This window comes from Mustela lutreola, chromosome 4 (assembly GCF_030435805.1).
Source record: "Mustela lutreola isolate mMusLut2 chromosome 4, mMusLut2.pri, whole genome shotgun sequence".
NCBI classification, from domain to species: domain Eukaryota; kingdom Metazoa; phylum Chordata; class Mammalia; order Carnivora; family Mustelidae; genus Mustela; species Mustela lutreola.
In genome coordinates, this window is record NC_081293.1 from 41,020,986 (window position 1) to 41,040,709 (window position 19,724).

At 36.0% G+C, this 19,724-nt stretch overlaps 1 protein-coding gene across 10 annotated transcripts in view; it reads right to left on the minus strand.

Annotated features, from left to right (window-relative positions):
• Positions 1 to 19,724, minus strand: part of MAPK8 (mitogen-activated protein kinase 8) — a 102,314-nt gene that overhangs the window by 38,634 nt on the left and 43,956 nt on the right. For 9 of the 10 annotated variants that reach the window (XM_059169666.1, XM_059169658.1, XM_059169657.1 and 6 more), the window contains one exon: positions 1,507 to 1,677. In XM_059169666.1, coding sequence (XP_059025649.1) covers positions 1,507 to 1,628 — 122 coding nt within the window. In that variant the 5' untranslated portion in view covers positions 1,629 to 1,677. Of the gene's footprint in view, positions 1 to 1,506; positions 1,678 to 5,397; positions 5,493 to 19,724 lie in introns of all 10 variants that reach the window. The other variant, XM_059169664.1, reaches the window with a different exon arrangement.

Below are 19,724 nucleotides of genomic sequence, written 5' to 3' on the forward strand. Positions count from 1 at the left end.
AATTCCTTTTTTTTTTTTTTTAAAGTAGGCTCTATACCCAGCATGGAGCCCAACATGGGACTCAAACTCAGGACCCTGAGATCAAGACCTGGAATGAGATCAAGAATTGGAACTTAACTGACTGAGCCACCCAGGCGCCCCAAGGGCTGAATTTTTTAAAAAGTAATATATTATCACAGGTAAAGTCCCCTCCCTTATCTCTATTTTCAGAGGTAAGCATTATTCTGACTTTGGTATTTATTAATGATTTTTGTACTTTCCTACCTATGCAGGCATCCATAAATTTATGGTCCTATTTCGCAGATTTTAAAACTGTATATAAATGGTACAATAATGCGCATATATTCGGCATTTTCCTTTTAAAGTCAACACTTCATTTCTGAGATTGTCCCTGTTGAAACCTAGTTCATTTTAAATGTTGTATAGTATTTCACTATATGACGATATCACAATTTTTTATTCTCATGGATAGACTTGCTGCTGTTACAAATTTTTGCTATTATAAATGGTGTTGCAAAAAACAACCCTATGTATGTCTCTTTATGTACATGTGCAAGAGTTTTTCTAGAACCTGGGAGACCTGCAGGGTCATAAACACTTCTGACTTTTTTTATACTCTGAAATGTATCTGGTTCAAAAAGAGTAATATACAATTACGTTGGAGTGAGGCTTAGAATTCCCCCAATCATTAGCTTATTATGCTAACTTAGTGACCTAAAATCATTAGCAGAACTGTCCCAAAAAGTGTTCTACCCTTCATTTTATAAAGAATTATGCTGGGGCACCTGGGTGGCTTAGTCAGTTGAGTGTCCGACTTTGTAAGCTCAGGTCATGATCTCAGGGTCATGAAATCAGGCTGCATTGGGCTTGTGCTCATCTGTAAGTGAGCCTGAGATTCTAACCCTCTGCGCCCCCTTGCTCCCCACCCCCATGTGTGCTCTTTCTCTAAAGCAAATAAATCTAAAAAAAAAAAAAGAATCATGTTGATCTATAAACCCTAGGCCTTTCATAGAAATTAGCCAATAAATCAATTTTAAAGATACATATGAGTTTTGAAACACATACAATGAGATGATATTAATTCACTTCATTCCCCAGTGCAAAATAAGATTTTTGAAATTCCAGAGTTCCATTATAGTATGAAAGTGAGGATTAAGTGAAGCTTCTTATTAAACAACTAGCTATGGGAATAGATGTATATATGGAATTGACAAGCATGCCACTTCTTGTTTCCTGATATGGGTATTTGTCTTTACATGGCTTTTGACCAAGTATTTAATCATACTTTATACTTAAAAGATGGCAGTGCTGATTTATAAAGTTGCACTTAATGAATAATAAAGACCACCAACCCAAGAATAAAAAAGTTTGCCATGTTACAGCTTTAATTTAAACTTCATAGTTTTATTTTAATTTCTTGAGGCAAGTTAAATATTTACCAAAGTATATATAAGAAAAGATGGCAGTTAGTGATTCTTTGCCTAATTTTTGGAAGTAAAAACTTACCATACTATTCCTTGAGCTCCTGAGCCTATAGGTTTTAAATTCTGATATCGTTTCAAGACTGTAAATGTAGAATCTCCAATCTCTACACTATAAAAATTGCTGTCACGCTTGCTTCTGCTCATGATGGCAAACAATTAATTTAATGGCTTCATCCAAATATTCACCGAGAAGCTGCAAAATGGAACAAAATGTGATGTTAACAAAACGAATTTACTTAATCTTAAAATTCAAGTCCTTACCCTCTTCACTGATAGTAACACAGATTGCTATACCATATTAAAAGAGCTGCTTTATTAAAACAAACTGAAGGTTTTAGAGGGGAGGGGAGTGGGAGGATCGGTTCGCCTGGTGATTGGTATTAAGGAGGGCAAGGAGCACTAGGTATTATATGCAAACAATGAATCATGGAACACTACATCAAAATCGATGTACTTTATGGTGACTAACATAACATAAACATACACACACATAAACACACACAGAAAAATAATGGTTAAAAAAAAAACAAACCACAATTAGAAAAAAATACCACAGAGCTTGGTTAGCCTCTGTTATACTTAAGGAGATGACTAATAGTTACAACAAAATGTTTATAAGGGTTAACAGCTTCTCTACTATAGGTCACTAGTATTAATATGCGTATGTGTCTTAATTTATTGGAAAGCTGTAAAATGAAAAAACCAAATAATTAAACTAAACATACTTTTAAGGTCACTTCCATAGCTTAACATTTAAAACCAGTCCTTTTTATGTATTTATTATAAAATATGGAAACCTTAATTTTTGTGAGAAACTGATAAACCTTAATTAAAAAATAATTCACAATCTCATTTAGTGTGACATGGAAGAAACAACCAACTGCAGGCTAGTAAGCTGGTTAGCATGTATGATCCCTACGTAACAAATACAGAGCAGCATAGTGCTGTCACCATAACAGACCCCCTGACTTCCAACAATTAAGTGTCGTGCAGATGTGAGGTTATAATGGTTGAAAGGATAAGAAGAAGGGTAGAAAATATAAGATAAAATAAGAAGATATAAAATAAAGTTAAAAATAAGAAAATATATGAAAAATATATAGAGAAAAGCATTTAGTATATTAGGATGTGAAATAAAATAATACTGTTTTGAATTGTGTGGGGCCTCAAAAGCATGACCTAAGTTCTGACCACAGCTCTTTACCACATGCCCAACTACAAGCCAAGGAAGTCTTTTTCCACCTATTTGAGTTGCATTTATTTACAAACTGATTATCCATTCTCATTAGATGAAAGTGCTCTATTCCAAAATGCTCCGCATATCCGATAATAAACCAATTAGGTCTAAAGTATTACTGTGTTTGTGTGTTGTGTGTATTTGTATGGTTTTAAGACAATGCTAACAAAAACAAAATCCTGATAAGACTTACAATGCAAAGAATCAATTTAACAAATACTAAATGCCTAACCTGTGCCAGACACTATATTGGGCCCTAAGGCCAGATTACACAGAAGCTCATGAACTGGATTTTAACACAGTTGAATTCTTAAGAGTAGGACGGAAGGCACTGGGAAGTGAAGAGTGAGAGTACCTTGACCAGCATCCTAGCTGCTGCTAGGAGATTATATTGCAAGAGGAGGGGAACAAAAGCTGGAAGAGGAAAAACTAGTAAACTACTGTACTAATTTGGATATTATACTAATCCAGATAAGAGATAAAATTAAAATTAATGAGGATTCTCAGATGTGATGAAACTAAACAAAAAAGTCCAAACAGTGTAAGCTTTAAAAGAGAAGGTAAGTAAATTGAAAGCAATTAAGAAGTCAGATAAATGATTTGGACACATTGAAGAGGGGCCAGAGAACTATTTCCAAAAATCAATAACTAAACTAGTTATGTAACACTCCAGAGAGAAGTGCTGAAATGACAAATGTCATTAATTGTGCCTAAGAGGAAAGACCAGAAGCTTACAGAAAATGTTTGGTAATGATTTAAACATTTAGATATGCTCATAGGATGATCAAATACAGGTATTGGGTACCCAGAACAATTTCCTAATGTAACCTGAATTCCCTCCTGTCTACCACTGTAGGGAAAGAGGGAGAAAGAAAAGTGAAAAGACTTGGGAAGAGAGGGAAATGTTGGGTGTAAGGCCCCTCATCAAATATTCTACATATTGATCCTGGAAACTCTGCCCAGGGCCCGGAGACAGTAATAATGGTCTTTAGTAATGTGCACATATGGTCAGAGGCAGAGCACAGAACCTCCATAATAGCAAGGAAAGGCTTCTCTCTCTTCCCAGAACAGAATGGGCTAGGAGCAGGAGTACCCATGGTACATAAACAGAAGTCTAGACTAAGATGTGGCAGCAGCTGAGCAATGACAGATAATACAACTCCCCAGGAACAGGCACAGTAGAGTACCCCAGGTTAAGTAGGTAGGCCAGTCAGTGGTACCCTCCACAAATGCCACAGCTGCCATTCCCACAAACAAGAAATAGGAAACTATTCACTTGTGCTCTCAGTTGAAATATTTAATACCTGAGTCAAATTCTATGCTGGGTACAATAAACACAACAGTAATCAGCAACTGTCTATCCCTTAATGGAGCTTGCAGTTAAGACAAATAGACCTTATGTTGCTTAGTATCTGCCTGTGTATCAATATGGCTCCAAAGAGAGTATGAAGGGAAAGGACAGGATGCTAACAAAAGCAAAACTATACTAGTCTGGGCTCAGGAAAAAATTCTCTTGATTCTGTGATGTTTGAGCAAGATCTGAACACTGAATATGAGTTAACTAGGCATGGAGAAAAGGGAGCTTTCTAGGCAGAAGAAACAGCACATGCAAGGTTTGATGAATGTATACAATCCTATAACCACAACCCAAACCATGATATAGATTAATTTCCATTACTAGAAAATGTTCCCTGTGTGAGTCAATCCCTGCCCTCTATTTCCCACAAAACTCTGGCAACCGATGAACTGCTTAGTTGTATCTTTCCTAAATCTTCATATAAGTTAAATCACACAGCATTATGTAATTTGTGTGTCTGGCTCTTTAACGTGACTTTTTTTTTTTTTTTAAGATTTTATGTTTTAAAGTTATCTCTACATCCAATATGGGGCTCAAACTCACAAACCCAAGATCAGGAGTTCCATACTCCACCGAAAGAGCCAGCCAGGTGCCCCTGCCCTAATGCATTTACTATTCACCTGTGCTGCTTCTCTTTTTACTACCAAATGGTATTTCATCACGTGGATATACCACTGGGACATATGGACTGTTGCCAGTCTGGAGGTTTACAAACAATACTAGTAGAAACATTCACACTTTTTTTTTTTTTTTTGGCCATTCATCTTGGGTAAATATTTAGGGGTGGACTTCTGAGTCCTATGTTCAACTTTTATAAGGAACTGCCAAACAGTTTTCAAAAGTGGCCATACCATTCCTCATTTCCAGCAGCAAAATAAGAGTTTTTACCGGCTCCACATTCTTTTTTTTTTTTTTTTTTTAAAGATTTTATTTATTTATTTGACAGACAGAGATCACAAGTAGGCAGAGAGGCAGGCAGAGAGAGAGAGAGAGAGAAAGGGAAGCAGGCTCCCTGCGGAGCAGAGCCCGATGCAGGGCTCGATCCCAGGACCCTGAGATCATGACCTGAGCCGAAGGCAGCGGCTTAACCCACTGAGGCACCCAGGCGCCCCTACCTGCTCCATATTCTTATGATTGCCATTTAACTTTAAGTATGCTAGTGGTATACAGTGGAATTCCACTGTAGTTTACATTTATGTTTCCTAATGATTAATGGTGTTGAGCATTTTTTCACAGGCTTATATGCAACATCTTTTTTTTTGGTGAAGTAGCTAATTAACACTTTTGCCCATTTAAAATAGAATTGCTTTAATACTTACTTATATATTCTGGAGATACATCCTTTATCAGATATTGTACAAGTATTTTTTCTCAGTCTGTGGCCTGCCTTTCCATTTCCATTTTCTTAAGTGTCCTTTTTTTTTTTTTTTTAAAAAAAAAACATTTTACTTTGAAATAATTTTAGAACCACACAGAAATTACAAAAATAGTACAAAGATCCTGGCTATCTTCACCCAGCTTTACTCAAATAAGAGCATCTGACATAACCACAGCAAATTATCAAAATGAGAAAGTTGACATTGGTACATACTATTACAAAGAGAAAACCCGACACTGGTACAACACTATTAAACAAACTACAGACTTTATTCAGATTTTACCAGTTTTTACATGTACTTTGTATGTAAATTTATCACATACATCTATTAGTGTAATAACAATCAGAATACAGAAGTGTTTCATCTCATCAAAGAAAATCCTTTGTGCTAGCCCTTTATATAATTACACACTCTTGCCAACCCCTACCCCTGGCAACTAGGATGCTTCCACCAATACAATTTTTTTTCATTTAAATAACGTTATGTAAGTGAAATCACATAATATGTAACCCTTCACAGTTTCCAATATATAGGCCTTGCAAAATTTTGTTCAATTTCTCCTTAGTATTAATATTCTGGGTACTACTGTAAATGTTTTAATGTTAACTTATTTTTAAATTTTCAATTGTTCATTGTTAGTACATAAAAGAAAAGCTTTTTGTATAATAACTTTGTATTAAGCTCATTTATTAGTTTTAGTAGCCTTTTTTTGTGGATTCTTTGAAGATTTTCCACATATACAATCAGTTTCATTTCTTCACTTGCAATTTGGATGCCTCTGCATTACTTTTCTTGCCCAACTGTACTAACTACCATTTCCATACAATCCTGAATAGAAGTGGTAAGAGCAAACATCATTCCCTTGGTTCCTGATCTGAGGGGAAAGCCATTTAGTCTTTCACCACTAAGTATATAAATGACAGGATTTTACTAAATGGCCTTTAACAATCTTCTGTTAAACACTGTTGAACAACGTTTAATAAACATTTACTAAATGGCCATTGACAAGATGAGAAAGTTCCCTTTAAGTCCTATTTCACTAACATTTTTTTTGTATTAATAAGTTTTTTAATACTAGTTTTTTGTATTAATAAGCAATGAATTTTGTCAAATGATTTTTCTGAATCTACTGAGACAATCATATAATTTTGTTTTCTTAGTTGGTTCATATGAAGTACCCTGATTTTAAATGTTGAACCACCCTTGCATTCCTGTAATGAATCCCACTTGGTCAAAAGTATCCTTTTTATATTACTGATTCATTTGGCTAAAATTCTGGCGAAGGCTTTTCCATTTATTTTTATGGGGAATGCTGGTCTGCAGTTTTCTTTCACTGTAGCATAATGCTAACCTCATAAAATGAATTGGAAAGTGTTCCCTCCTTTATTTTCTGCAGACTTTGTATAGATGTGATATTACTTCATCTTAAGTGTTTGATAAAATGTCTCCATGAAGACATCTAGGATAAGTGTCTTTTTGAGGTAAGGCCTTCACTGCAAACCAAAATTTTATATATACATATATATACATAGGACTATTCCGGTTATCTATTTCTTCTTAAATAGGGTTTAGCAGTTTTGTGTTTTTCAAGGAAAAACATGTAAGTTGCCCAATATAATGTCTATAGGATCCGTAATCATGTATCCTCTTTCAACCCTATACTGTAACCTGTCTTTTCTTCCTTTTTTCTTTTTTTTCCTGATCAGTCTGGCTAGAACTTTAGCACTATTTTTGAGCATTTTAAAAAGTTAGATTTTATTTTTGACTTTCTCTATTGTTTTGCACTTTTCTGTTTCTCTGGTTCCTGCTCTCGTCTTTATTTCCTTCTTTTTGTTTGTTTTGGGATTGCTATTCTCTTCTAGTTTCTTAAAATGAAAGCTTAAGTGTTGGCTGGAAAACTTTTTAATACTAAAATTTACTCATCATTTTAGCTTCTTCCCACAATTTGTTATATCCATATAACAAAATAAATACAAACACATATACGTTTTACTTTATGCCAGGTCTTTCTTATTTAAAGTGCCTCATAAATTTTCTTTAATCCTCACAAAGGCCTATGAAGGTTTTCCAGTTATTTATGGCTAAAGGGTAAATTCAGTTCTTGTTACTACTACTTGGCTGGCAGCATAAATCCCAAGTACTGATTTTGTGTGATGTTTCCTTATGTTAAGATAGGAATTGCTCTTTTTCTATCTTTCCCATGATGAAATTAAGTCTTAGAAAGGTTAATTGCTTATGGTTACAGAATTAGTAAGGGGTAGAGTGAAGATTTGAGTCCTTCACCAACACACTATATTGAGTCCAAAATTTTAAAAAAAGTTCTTGGTGGTGAAAAAGAGTTTGAAGGGAGAGGAACAGTTATAAATACGTTGAGTCTGAGATATCTCTAGGACATCCAGATGTACATTATCAAGTATCTATAGCCAGATACAGGACTGGACCTCAGAGGGGAATGTGGGTAAAAGATACAAACTTAAGAGTTATTGAACCAATGAGAATGATGTTACTCAAGAAGAGTGAAGGAGGAAGGGAGAAAGACCCAAGATTCAGCTTTGTGAGCAGTCACATTTAATGAGCAATTAAAAAAAGATAAGCCAACAGGGGACCCCGGGTGGCTCAGTGGGTTAAAGCCTCTGCCTTCAGCTCAGGTCCTGATCTCGGGGTCCTGGAATCGAGTCCCACATCGGGCTCTCTGCTCAGTGGGGGAGCCTGTTTCCTCCTCTCTCTCTGCCTGCCTCTCTGCCTACTTGTGATCTCTGTCCATCAAATAAATAAATAAAATGTTAAAAAAAAAAAAAAAGATAAGCCAACAAAGAAGTCAGAGAAGAGATAGCTAGACACAGAAAATGAGAGAACACACTGGAGAAGCCAAAGGAGGTGTTTGAAAGAACAGTGGCCAATAGCAGTGAATGCTGCAGAAATATCAAAGAAACCACGAGTAGATTAATGGGGTTCATAGAAGCTAGATGGGAATGAGCTGAAGTATAGGTAGGATATGATTTTAGAAACAGGTTAAGTGGTATCAGTATTTCTTAAGAGACATTTAGCAAAAAAGAGAGGAAACTGAGGGCGCCTGGGTGGCTCAGTGGGTTAAAGCCTCTGCCTTCGGCTCAGGTCATGATCCCAGGGTCCTGGGATCGAGCCCCTCTCATCGGGCTCTCTGCTCAGCGGGGAGCCTGCTTCCCCTTCTTTCTCTGCCTACCCCTGCCTACTTGTGATCTCTCTCTGTCAAATAAATAAATAAAATCTTTAAAAAAATTAAAAAAAGAGAGAGGAAACTGATAGAGGAAAGTAAATGGTCATGGGAGAATAATTATATATAATACATATCATAGTATAGCATAGCACATACAACACAAAGATTTACCTACTATAGTAAGAATCCAATATAGAGAGGGTGAGAATAGGGGAATGAAAAAGAAAAATGAAGTTTCAGATAGCACCATCTCTCTGAAAAGGCAGAAAGGAATGGGATTCAGAACATATGCATGGCCATACAGATGGAGATACTGCTATAGCTGTGCCATCAGAAAATACCATCAAGACTGAGATGGAGGGGCGCCTGGGTGGCTCAGTGGGTTAGGGCCTCTGCCTTTGGCTCAGGTCATGATCCCAGGGATCCTGGGATCGAGCCCCACATCGGGCTCTCTGCTCAGTGGGAAGCCTGCCTCCTCCTCTCTCTCTCTCTCCGCCTACTTGTGATCTCTGTCTGTCGAATAAATAAATAAAATCTTTAAAAAAAAAAAAAAAAAGACCGAGATGGAAGGATCAACTTCCAAGACAAGGACATGAGGGATACTAGTGACATTACAGAGGATGCATTTGTTCTCCTGTTCTCTCCATGATGATACTGTAACGGCAAAGAGTGTGAGGAATAAATGTTATTGGTCACTGATGACTCTCATGGCCCCTATTCAGGAAGGTCTCCTCTTGGATTAAAAACAAAGGAACTATAGTTGTAGAATTTAGATGTGACTGGTTAGGGAGCTCACAGCAATAAGAGAAAAGATAAGCATTATTATTCGATTCAACAGATGACTAAACTGAGTCTCAAAAAGGCTAACATACAATCAAATGTTGTGGAAATGTTGAGGTTCAGCTCTAGTCTTCAAATTTCACCTCTTATTAGTTCTCTAGCAAAAATACTAAACTCAATGTCAACATGGCTAAATTATCATCCTCCAAAACTCTCATGTACCTAAAATTTCCTCATTTCCCTTTCCTTTTTGTGAAATATTTTCAGTTTTTTTTTCTATCCCAATTCTATCTACCCAAGACTAGCTTAAGTATGATACTCATGAAGCTTTTTCTACTAAAACCAGCACGAACCTAATTTCTCATTCAAACTACTCTGTATATTTAAATATGCAGATTTTACTACCAGACAGCAATCTCTCTCCCTCTCTAAGACTTTATTTATTAGAGAGAGAGAGAGAATGCAAGGAGAGGGGGAGAGAGAGAAATCCCAAGCAGACTCCATGCTGATCTCACAGCCCACAAGGATTTGAGGCAGGGCTCAATCCAACAACCCTGAGATCATGACGTGAGCTGCAACCAAGAGCCAGACACTTAACCGACTGAGCCACCCAGGCATCCCCAGCCTGTGATCTTTTTAAGGGTAAGGACTGTTCTCTACATCTTCAGATTTGTAACGGTTATAATTTAATACTAACTGCTTAAAGAAGCTCGCCAAGAATATGAATCTTTTTAAAGTCACAAATTACGTAATAAATTGTTCTATTTTCATCAGTGTTTTCCTTCATTAGAAGGAGTGAAAAAGATTGAATTAGTTTTTTATGACTCAAGGTTTATTTGTGTGATGTCTACACAAGGAACAAAACTCCACCACTAGGGGCACCTGGGTGACTCAGTGGGTTAAGCCGCTGCCTTCCGCTCAGGTCATGGTCTCGGGGTCCTCGGATCAAGTCCCACTTCGGGCTCTCTGCTCAGCAGGGAACCTGCTTCCCTCTCTCTCTCTCTCTCTGCCAGCCTCTCTACCCACCTGTGATCTCTCTCTGTCAAATAAATAAATAAAATATTAAAAAAAAACAAAACAAAAAACTCCACCACTATCAGGTTGGCCCACCTATAAAATGGCTGGTCTGTTAAGCCTGAATGTGGAGACAAACAAGTTAAATAAAACAGTTATATTAAAATTATTTAGGGGAAAAGAGTGAGTTCAATACAGCCACACCAAAAGGCCTTACAACAGAAAATAACTCGGGTTGCATCACAAATATATTTAATGGCTAAGCTTAGAATTTAGCCAACTAACTTAAGAAGTTACCCTGCAGAAAAATGAAACTCAACAAGCTCCTATAATCCTTGCAACAAATAAGCTATTAGTAAATATTAAGACTTAAGAAGCTTATTATTAAAACAGAATGAAGTAAAACCAACAAAGAAGAAACAGAATTTCTCTACCTGTCCACCATCTCTAAAGCTGAATGGTGTGAACATACAGACACTACTATACTTTTCTTTCTCCTAGAGTATATTTTACACTCTAGCTTAGTGATTTTTCCAATTTAAGTGTTCATAAAAGTTAACTTTCAGGAATGTGTGTGTGTACACAAAAGAATTTTATATTGTCTTTTATGAATTAGTGAACTTTCAAGAGTGGTTCTGACTTTGGCTTTATATACTGACTTTAGACTCTAACTCCAGTGTATAAGAGTCAAATCTACATAATCCATAAAACTTGCACAGTCAAAATCAACCCTAAAAATTATTTAAATCATCATATACAATAACTTCTCAAGGCCACACTAAATATGAAATGTTACCCAATGGGAAACACAGGAACTAATTAAAACAGAACAGCAGATTCCTATATGAAAAGGGCACAAGCAGATTCCTGTCACTTCTTTCATTTTATCTGTCCATTAAGACAGGCATGGCTGGATATTTATAGTTAAACTCATGTAAGATGAAATGTCACTACCAGAAGCATTAAAATAATGCAGCTTCTAGGAAGAGGTCAGAATCTTATAAGAATTAATTCACCAGATTCTGACTTTATGAAAGTAAGAAACTAAATGAGCCTATATGAGGGCTGAAATAATGCCCCTCTAAATTTGAAGACTCTTCCTTATTCTCCTTCCTTTTGTGCACTACTCACTTACAAAGAGGAGGTTAGAATCTATTCCCACAGATCCTCTGTAAAAAAAAAAAAGGTAGAGGGCAAATCCTTTAAGCATTAGAATAATTAGTATGCTCCTTTAGTTATCCACTGAGTGCAGAAAGAAAGTATTCCAGCCAAAAGATAACCTTGTGCCTGGGCCACTACCAATTCTTTCTACTATGCAGCAATCATATCTAGTATGCCCTCTTTTCTAGGAGAATTCAATCCCCACCACAAAGGGATTGGAGGAAGTAAGGTCCTATTTATAAAATAGATTTATCTTTTTTTAAATTTATTTTTATTTTAATAAACATATAATGTATTTTTATCCCCAGGGGTACAGGTCTGTGAATCGCCAGGTTTACACACTTCACAGCATAAAATAGATTTATCTTTTAATTAAGCTTACCTGAGTAGGTTTATTATATCACAACCACAAAATAATGCTAACACCAGTGTCCCTTCACAATTTCTGTATTTTGAGGTGGATGCCTTTAATTAAAATAGCAGCAGCCACATGAAATCCCTAAGCTTCAGAACTAGTTTCTAAGCCTTCAGACATTCAAATTATTTATTAAAGATCTCGGGACTTTATAGCAGTGTCCTCAGCAGTAAAGTGGCATGCTTTTGACTACTTTTGAAACAACAGTAACAACCCAATATGTATATTCCATTACCATTCACGTTTTTCTTAGCTGGTATCCAAGATTCTAAAATTACTTTGTCCTGAAAATGGCAAAAATCAATATTAGAAAGCTAGCTCTGGGCTGCTCAATTATATCTAGATTGTTAATGTTAGAGGTTAAAATGCAATGGGAATTTTCTCAGTGACATTCGATTTAATAAAAATAAGTAACCTAGGGACGCCTGCATGGTTCAGGTGTCTGCATTCAGGTCTCATGGTTAAGTGTCTGCATTCAGCTCAGGTCATGATCCCAGGATCCTGGGATCGATTCCTGCATCAGGCTCACTGCTCAGTGGGGAGCCTGCTTCTCCCTCTGCCTGTGCTTGCTTTCTCTCTCTCTGGCAAATAAATAAAAACCTTAAAAAAAAAAAGTAACCTAATTTGTAAAAATATACTATATCTCAAGGTACTCAAAAGATACTTCCATTTTAAAGCAAAGAAAAATGTATACTTGTAGATTCCTATAACATTTTTTTGAGTTCTTAGGCAAGAAAGAATACCTATAGCTTTAAGGCATTTTTGCACACTATGATACCTTGGTTAACTCTTCTGCTATTGGAAAAACTGATCATACAAAAGAACTCATTCCTTGAGAAAGATTCAAATGCCTGACATTTTCTAATTATAACTTTTGTCAAGTCTTCTAGTAATAAGATTCTCAGGCTCACAAGAGAAGAAAATGTTGATCACATTTAACCACCACAAGAGACACTTCCTAAAACCACAAATTAGGAATAGCAAATGAGAAGTGTCCCAGATGCATTTTACAGGGAATTTTATTCATATTAGTTAATTCCACATATAATTACCACTAGTTTATCTTGCCAGCAGTGTAATTATGATCAGAATTTTGAAAAAAAGTGCTTGGTAGGTGTTGGAAGAAAGTGATTCCATTACAAAGAACTTTCTGTAATTAAATATGCTGCTCCCAGGAGAAAAAAAATAATCACTGAATTTCAGAGTAAATCACACTTCGTTTCAAAATCTGAAAGCTCAGCAAGATGGAGAAGAAAAACAGCTTTTCCATATAACTGTGATAACCAGATATAACAAATCTATGCTGAAGATTTATAAGATTAATAAAAAGGTTTAATTGTCTAGTTACAAACCTATAATCAATCACTCAAAAATACCTTTAATTTTATCCTCTAACTCATCTTCAGGTTGCTCTTCACTGAGTAAGACCTATACCTTGTACCACAAAAATCTCTTTTTTCACTACCAACACAATAACAGCAACAAAAGCTAAAGACTAAAAACACAGATTTTTTTTCCTGCATAAATTTATAGCAGATACTAAATATTTCTCCTCTAATCCTCCTCCCCTCACACTTCCCAAGAAGATTTATGACTTGCTGTTATAATTCAATAACCTAGATATGGAAAAAGCTCATGAAATCACTGAGAAGGCAATTTAAACATAACATGGGTGTCCCACATGTTAAATGGCAGAAGTGATAAAATGGCTTTTTCTTGGTTTGGATTTTTTGATTCATGAAAGACAACAGTGCTAACCAACTTACTGTATTTACTTGTTCTTAAAGGGGACACTAACAATTTTAACCTTATTATAAAACAATGAAGTACTCTGAAGGAAAAAGATCCTTGAATAATAATGTCTAATGATATGATGCAACAAAACGCACACAGGAAGAAAGCCTAGAAAAGCAAAGTATGCTAGACTCACTAAGTACAAGAATAAGTGATCTTAGGATCAAAAAGCCCCAGCAGGACTATAACCCTGAATAATCAATAATTATGATACTCCTGAGGCATTAAGAAATTAAATAAATGACCAGTGTATTCCATTTCAGAAAGCCAGAACCTGGTTAATAAATTTTTATAAAGAAGCTAATCAAAGTTTTATTTTTTAAATGTTAGTATATAGGAAGACAAAAATCACACATAATACACATCATAAATTGGCAGTAAACATGTTACAAAAAAGTGAAAATTACTCCTCAAATCCTTACAATCACCCTTCATGCTCCACTATCTCTTGAATCCTCTGAAGAGCCACTTACAAGTTCCCAAACCCGGGCCTGCTCTTGAATCTAGAAAACCCTAGATTACCCTAGTCAGCTATCTTCCCTAATTTCTACAATACAGTTGACCAAGGAATGGCACAGGATTTGAACTGTTCAGGTCTTAAATCTGTCTTAAATCTCAACCCTACCTTACTTAGGAGATAAAGGCAATCCCTTCCTAGAGAAAACCAAAGTCAGGAAATACTTTAGTTTCTCTTGCCAAACCAATATCCATATATTTATTTTTGCTTTACTATTATACTGTAACAGTGCTCTGGATAACTCTCCTATTGCTCAAATAATCATCACTCTTTCTCCTAGCACTCAAAAATGACTAAGGCCCTGCTATCAAAAACAAAAAACAAAAAACATATACACACTTAAAAACCCTATTTCACTATCAACAGCAATCTCTAGCCATAGGCCCCTCTCTCTCCTTCCTCTCAAATTCTCATGTTATTCCGACTTCTTTACCCCTCACAGAGTCCTCAATCCTCTGCTTCCATTCTCACGTCTGTTAAACTCATTTGCCAAGGTGCTCAACAGATGCCTTGCTCTGAAAGCCAATAGAACTGTACTTCTTATCACTGATCAGCAGAATCTGGCCCTGTTCACCACATTCTCCTTCTCTGAGTTCCCAAAAGTATTGCATGTTCTGATTTTTCTCACCTTCCATTCTTTCTTCGTCTTCCTCTGCAGGCTCCTTTTCCCTACCTGCCAGCCCTCAAACAGGACTGTCTCCAGGGCTCTCCTGGCTCTCTTCTCTTGTTATCTCTTCCAGGGCCATCTTACCACTCTCATGACTTCAGTTACCACTTAAAACTAGCTTTTGAACATTTATCTACTCTTGAGCTTTTTCCTCTGCCCTAGATGCATACATTCAATGGTCTATTAGGCATCTCCATTTAAATGTCTCAAAGCTACCTCAAACTCTGCATGAGTCAAATGTAAAATGTAAAAATGTGTAAAAATGAAGAATTCATTTCATCTCTTCCAATCCCCACTGAACCTTCTTCTATGTTCTTTCCAGCTCTAGGTACTATCATCATGAACTCAGTTATTCAAGCAAGAAACAGACATTATCCTTGATTCTCTCTCTTCCCATATCCAATTTACCATACAATTCTGCAGATCCTATTTTTAATCTATCACAAACTCATTCTCTAATTCACCACTCTAACTCTGACCAACATTATTTATTGCCTCGATCACCGTATTGTCCTATAAAGGCCTCTAGTCCCCTGCCCTCAATTCTTCACTCTGATGTCAGACTGATCTTCTGAAACTGATTAATTCTCAGAAATTTACTCAGCCCACAACTCACTGCACCCCCTTAATTATGAGAGGGGCGGGCTCTGAAGCCATTGTTTCTGCTATATGTTCTCCTGGCCATGGGCTGATTAGACTTAGGGGAGACGATGACTGACTTAATGAGTGGATGTGGAATTGGGAGAAAAACTAAGAGGCTGTGGGTTAGCTTTGCAGTCAAAGGAAACAGAGAAGCCAGTAGAGAAAAAACAATGAAGTAGAAGCTAGAGACACTTTGTGGGGAAGGTGAGGAATACGGAGTCAGAGAGAGCCTTGATACTAATTCAGGACCCATTTTTGGTCCCAGACCCTTGTGAGGTCCAGCTGCACTTCCTATCCTTGCATATGCTGAACTTTCTGGATCACTTTCTTTGTGTTTTGCTTCAGTTTCTTACTTAAAACTAAAAGATCCTTAACAAAAATAATCCTTCTAACATGCAAATTTGATCCTGACTCTCCCTTGCTTAAAATCATACCATGTTTGGCTTGTAGGACAAAGCCCAAATATTTCATCAGGGTTTCCAGGGCTATGGATGATTTGTCCCTGGCCTCCTCTTCATCCAGGTTACAACCACAATCTCTCTCACCTCCAAGGTGACACAGTTTCTTTTTATCTGCAACATACTTCTCCCCACTCCCTTTCCTTAGTTAAGATCTACTCATCAGCAAGGCTTTGACTGTGCAGTCAGTCCCAGGGCACACTAGCTTTCCTCTATGGCAGCATATGCATTACCCTAATTGTAAATGTCTGAATTTCCCACTGGACTAGTAAAAACTCTGTTATGGCAAACAGTGATTGCTTTGTTCACAGTTGTGCTCATAGAAATGCACAGCAAATACCCAAATACTTACGAATGAATGAATAGAATCAGTTGCCAAACTGTTTTGATTTCACTCTGATCTTGATAAATTTCTATAGATACTACCCTATTCAATCTCATTTCTTCTTACCTAAATTCTTTCAATGAATTTGTAACTAACTAATCTCTCTGCCTAATTTCAACTCATTCAAATACATCCTATTTCCTCTAACGAGCAGATACTAAAAGAGATGTTAATTCTCTCCTCTGCTTAAAAACTGACTCAAGCATAAAGCCCATCCAAGTGAACTACCTTTATTTCTTGACACATATCAAACTTTTCTGCCTTTAAGTCTCTGTTCTCTTCTGTGAAATGCCCCTCTCCATCTTTTTCAAGTGTTCAAATATAAGCCATCATATTACGCCAAAAAATGGTACTTTTCATCTGAATTTTATCTATACTGCTTATGAAAACTTAGTTTTTACACTGTACTAAGTTACCTATATATCTAAATGTAAAATTTTATGTCAACCAAAATATGTCAAGTTTCTTCTTTATGCAAAGACAAAACATATAACACAATTCAGTGTAAATGATGTAACTGAGTTATTAATGTCCCCAAACATGGTAATAATCAAGACTACTATATTACAGTAATAAAACTGCGTTTGTCTACAACAGAGAACTTCTCATATTTAGAATGTTTTCATTACCAAGGTTGCTGCTTTGTGCTGGTTAACGGCATTCCTAACAATTAACTTGAAACTTACTTTGTATTAACTAAAATGTCTTAATTGTAAAAGTGAAGAAATAACCAACGTATCTCAAAGAATATTAAAATTTTCATTTGCGGCCTTCATATCTGAGATGGCTCTTGGTTTAACACCTTCTCATCGTTCGGTTAAATATTCAAGTCCAAAAGACAAAGTGAAATAACATTCGTGATTACACAGCAGAGAAGATTCAAGAAAGCAAAATTTTTTTTTTGAAGGCAGCTATTAAAGTGCAATAATAAATCTTTCCAAATATCCAACTGCTTCAGAATAGTTGGTTGCCAGTACTTAGGGTGAACAGTTTTCAATCCTATATGGCACTGTTTTCCAAACTATGATCCCAACCCCCTGACAGATCATGAACTCAATTCAGTGGATTAGAAATTTTTTTAATGAAACAGAAAAGAATAAAGAAGATCAAAGAGAGCAGCTCATGCGTTAATAAGTATTTGTGAAACTTTTACTTTCACACACACACACTGTGTACTGTAGAACAGTATTTTTGTGATGTTTTTGTAGACCAGATATTTGTTATGGACCACAATCATAAAAGTCAAAATACGGGTGTGTGGGTGGTCCAGTCGGTTAATGTCCAACTCTTGATTTTGATTCAGGTCATGATCTTGGGGTTGTGAGATCGAACCCCACCTCTGGCTCCATGTTCAGTGCAGAGTCTGCTTGAGATTCTCTCCCTCTGTCCCTCCCCCAAACCCTGCTCATGCACATGCTCTCAAATAAATAAAATAAAATCTTTTTGCCCATGTGTCTTGTAACTATCATTGGTTTATTACTGGCCCTCCCCCAAACCCTGCTCATGCACATCAATTAAGTAAAATAAAGTCTTATTTATAAGACATAGGGGCATAAAATATATATTAAAAATATTCATTTAAAGAAATATTCATTTTTTTTAAAAAAAACCTCCATTTCCAACTAATAGTAAGTTACAGTGGGTTAAATATATGAATATACCTAGGGTTCTCTTATTATATAGAGCATTCACTCATAGCTGCTTCAAATTATGGAAAACAGATTAAATAAATTGTATTCTATACAAATTCTCGTTTAGTTTTTATTTTTTACAGACTTCACTTGCCAAGAACATTCTATAAGCTATGAAGTAGAACATGCTACTTATTAAATTATCTATTGTGACATCTCCTTGAATCAGGAAGTGACTAAACAATAAAATATGCAATTAAGATTTAGATTAAGTTGATTCAGCAAGATACTATTGGTATTCGATTGTCATACCGCCATTGTAATTCACTGAACATGCTCATTTCTTGACCACTTAAGAGTTCTTTCCCTCTGTTTAAAAAAATCATGCAGGGCGCCTGGGTGGCTCAGTGGGTTAAGCCGCTGCCTTTGGCTCAGGTCATGATCTCAGGGTCCTGGGATCAAGTCCCGCATCGGGCTCTCTGCTCAGCAAGGAGCCTGCTTCCCTCTCTCTCTCTCTCTCTCTGCCTGCCTCTGCCTACTTGTGATCTCTGTCTGTCAAATAAATAAATAAAATCTTTTAAAAAAATAAATAAATATATAAAAAAATAAAGAAAAATAAAAAAATCATTCAGACACACAGCATTTCAATAACAAATGACTAGGAATTCCATATACTTTTTTTTTTTTTGGTGGGGTCTGAACTCAACCCTGAGATCAAACCCAAACCAAGACCAAGAGTCAAATGCTCAAACAACTGAGCCACCCAGGCACCCTGCCCCACATACTTTTTAAAACATCTGTGCCAAAGTTTCTTTATAGACAGATAATTTTACATTTCCCTCAAAAGATGGAAAAAGAATCTCCCTAGTTTATCATTACCTAGGTTATCAAGAGTTGGCAAAGCTTTGGATTTTCATACAATGTAACATTTTATGAATATGGTAGTAATACTGTCAATGCCCAATAATACATAAAAAGGAATAAAAATCTCAGTACATCCAGGCAGTACGTAGGATAATTTACAAGGTGACAGGAGATGTATAAATTACTCATGCATGGTCATGGGAAGATGACATTGTTTAACTGCAATTTGATGACCCAATATAACATCCATGTGTTCAAGTCAGCAGTACTGATTATTTTTGTTTTCATAGTTGTTAAGTTACAATAACAACTTTGAAAACCTTGAAAGCTATGTACCTAAAGACTCTTTAGTAATACAATGAAAAAGGAAGAACACTACAGAGCCAAGAAAAATGATACTATAACCATAGAGAAATTAAATACCTGATATATAAATATATTTATGTTTGTATAAATATATATATAAACACATACACACATTTGTTTTCCTTTGTATCAGTCTTGTTTCCTTTGTATCAGTCCTGTTTTACACAGTTTAGTTACATGATCCTTAAACAATAGTGAATAAAGGGAGTTTTATGAAAAGAAATAAATTGTTGTTATCTAGTATAATACCGTTAATATTTTGTATATTTTTATGTCAATGACTTGTCTTTTTACCTTAAACCATATAATACATTGCCAAACTGATGGAAGTAATTAGTCTTTATCACCATGGGTACTAAATACATACATATAAATAC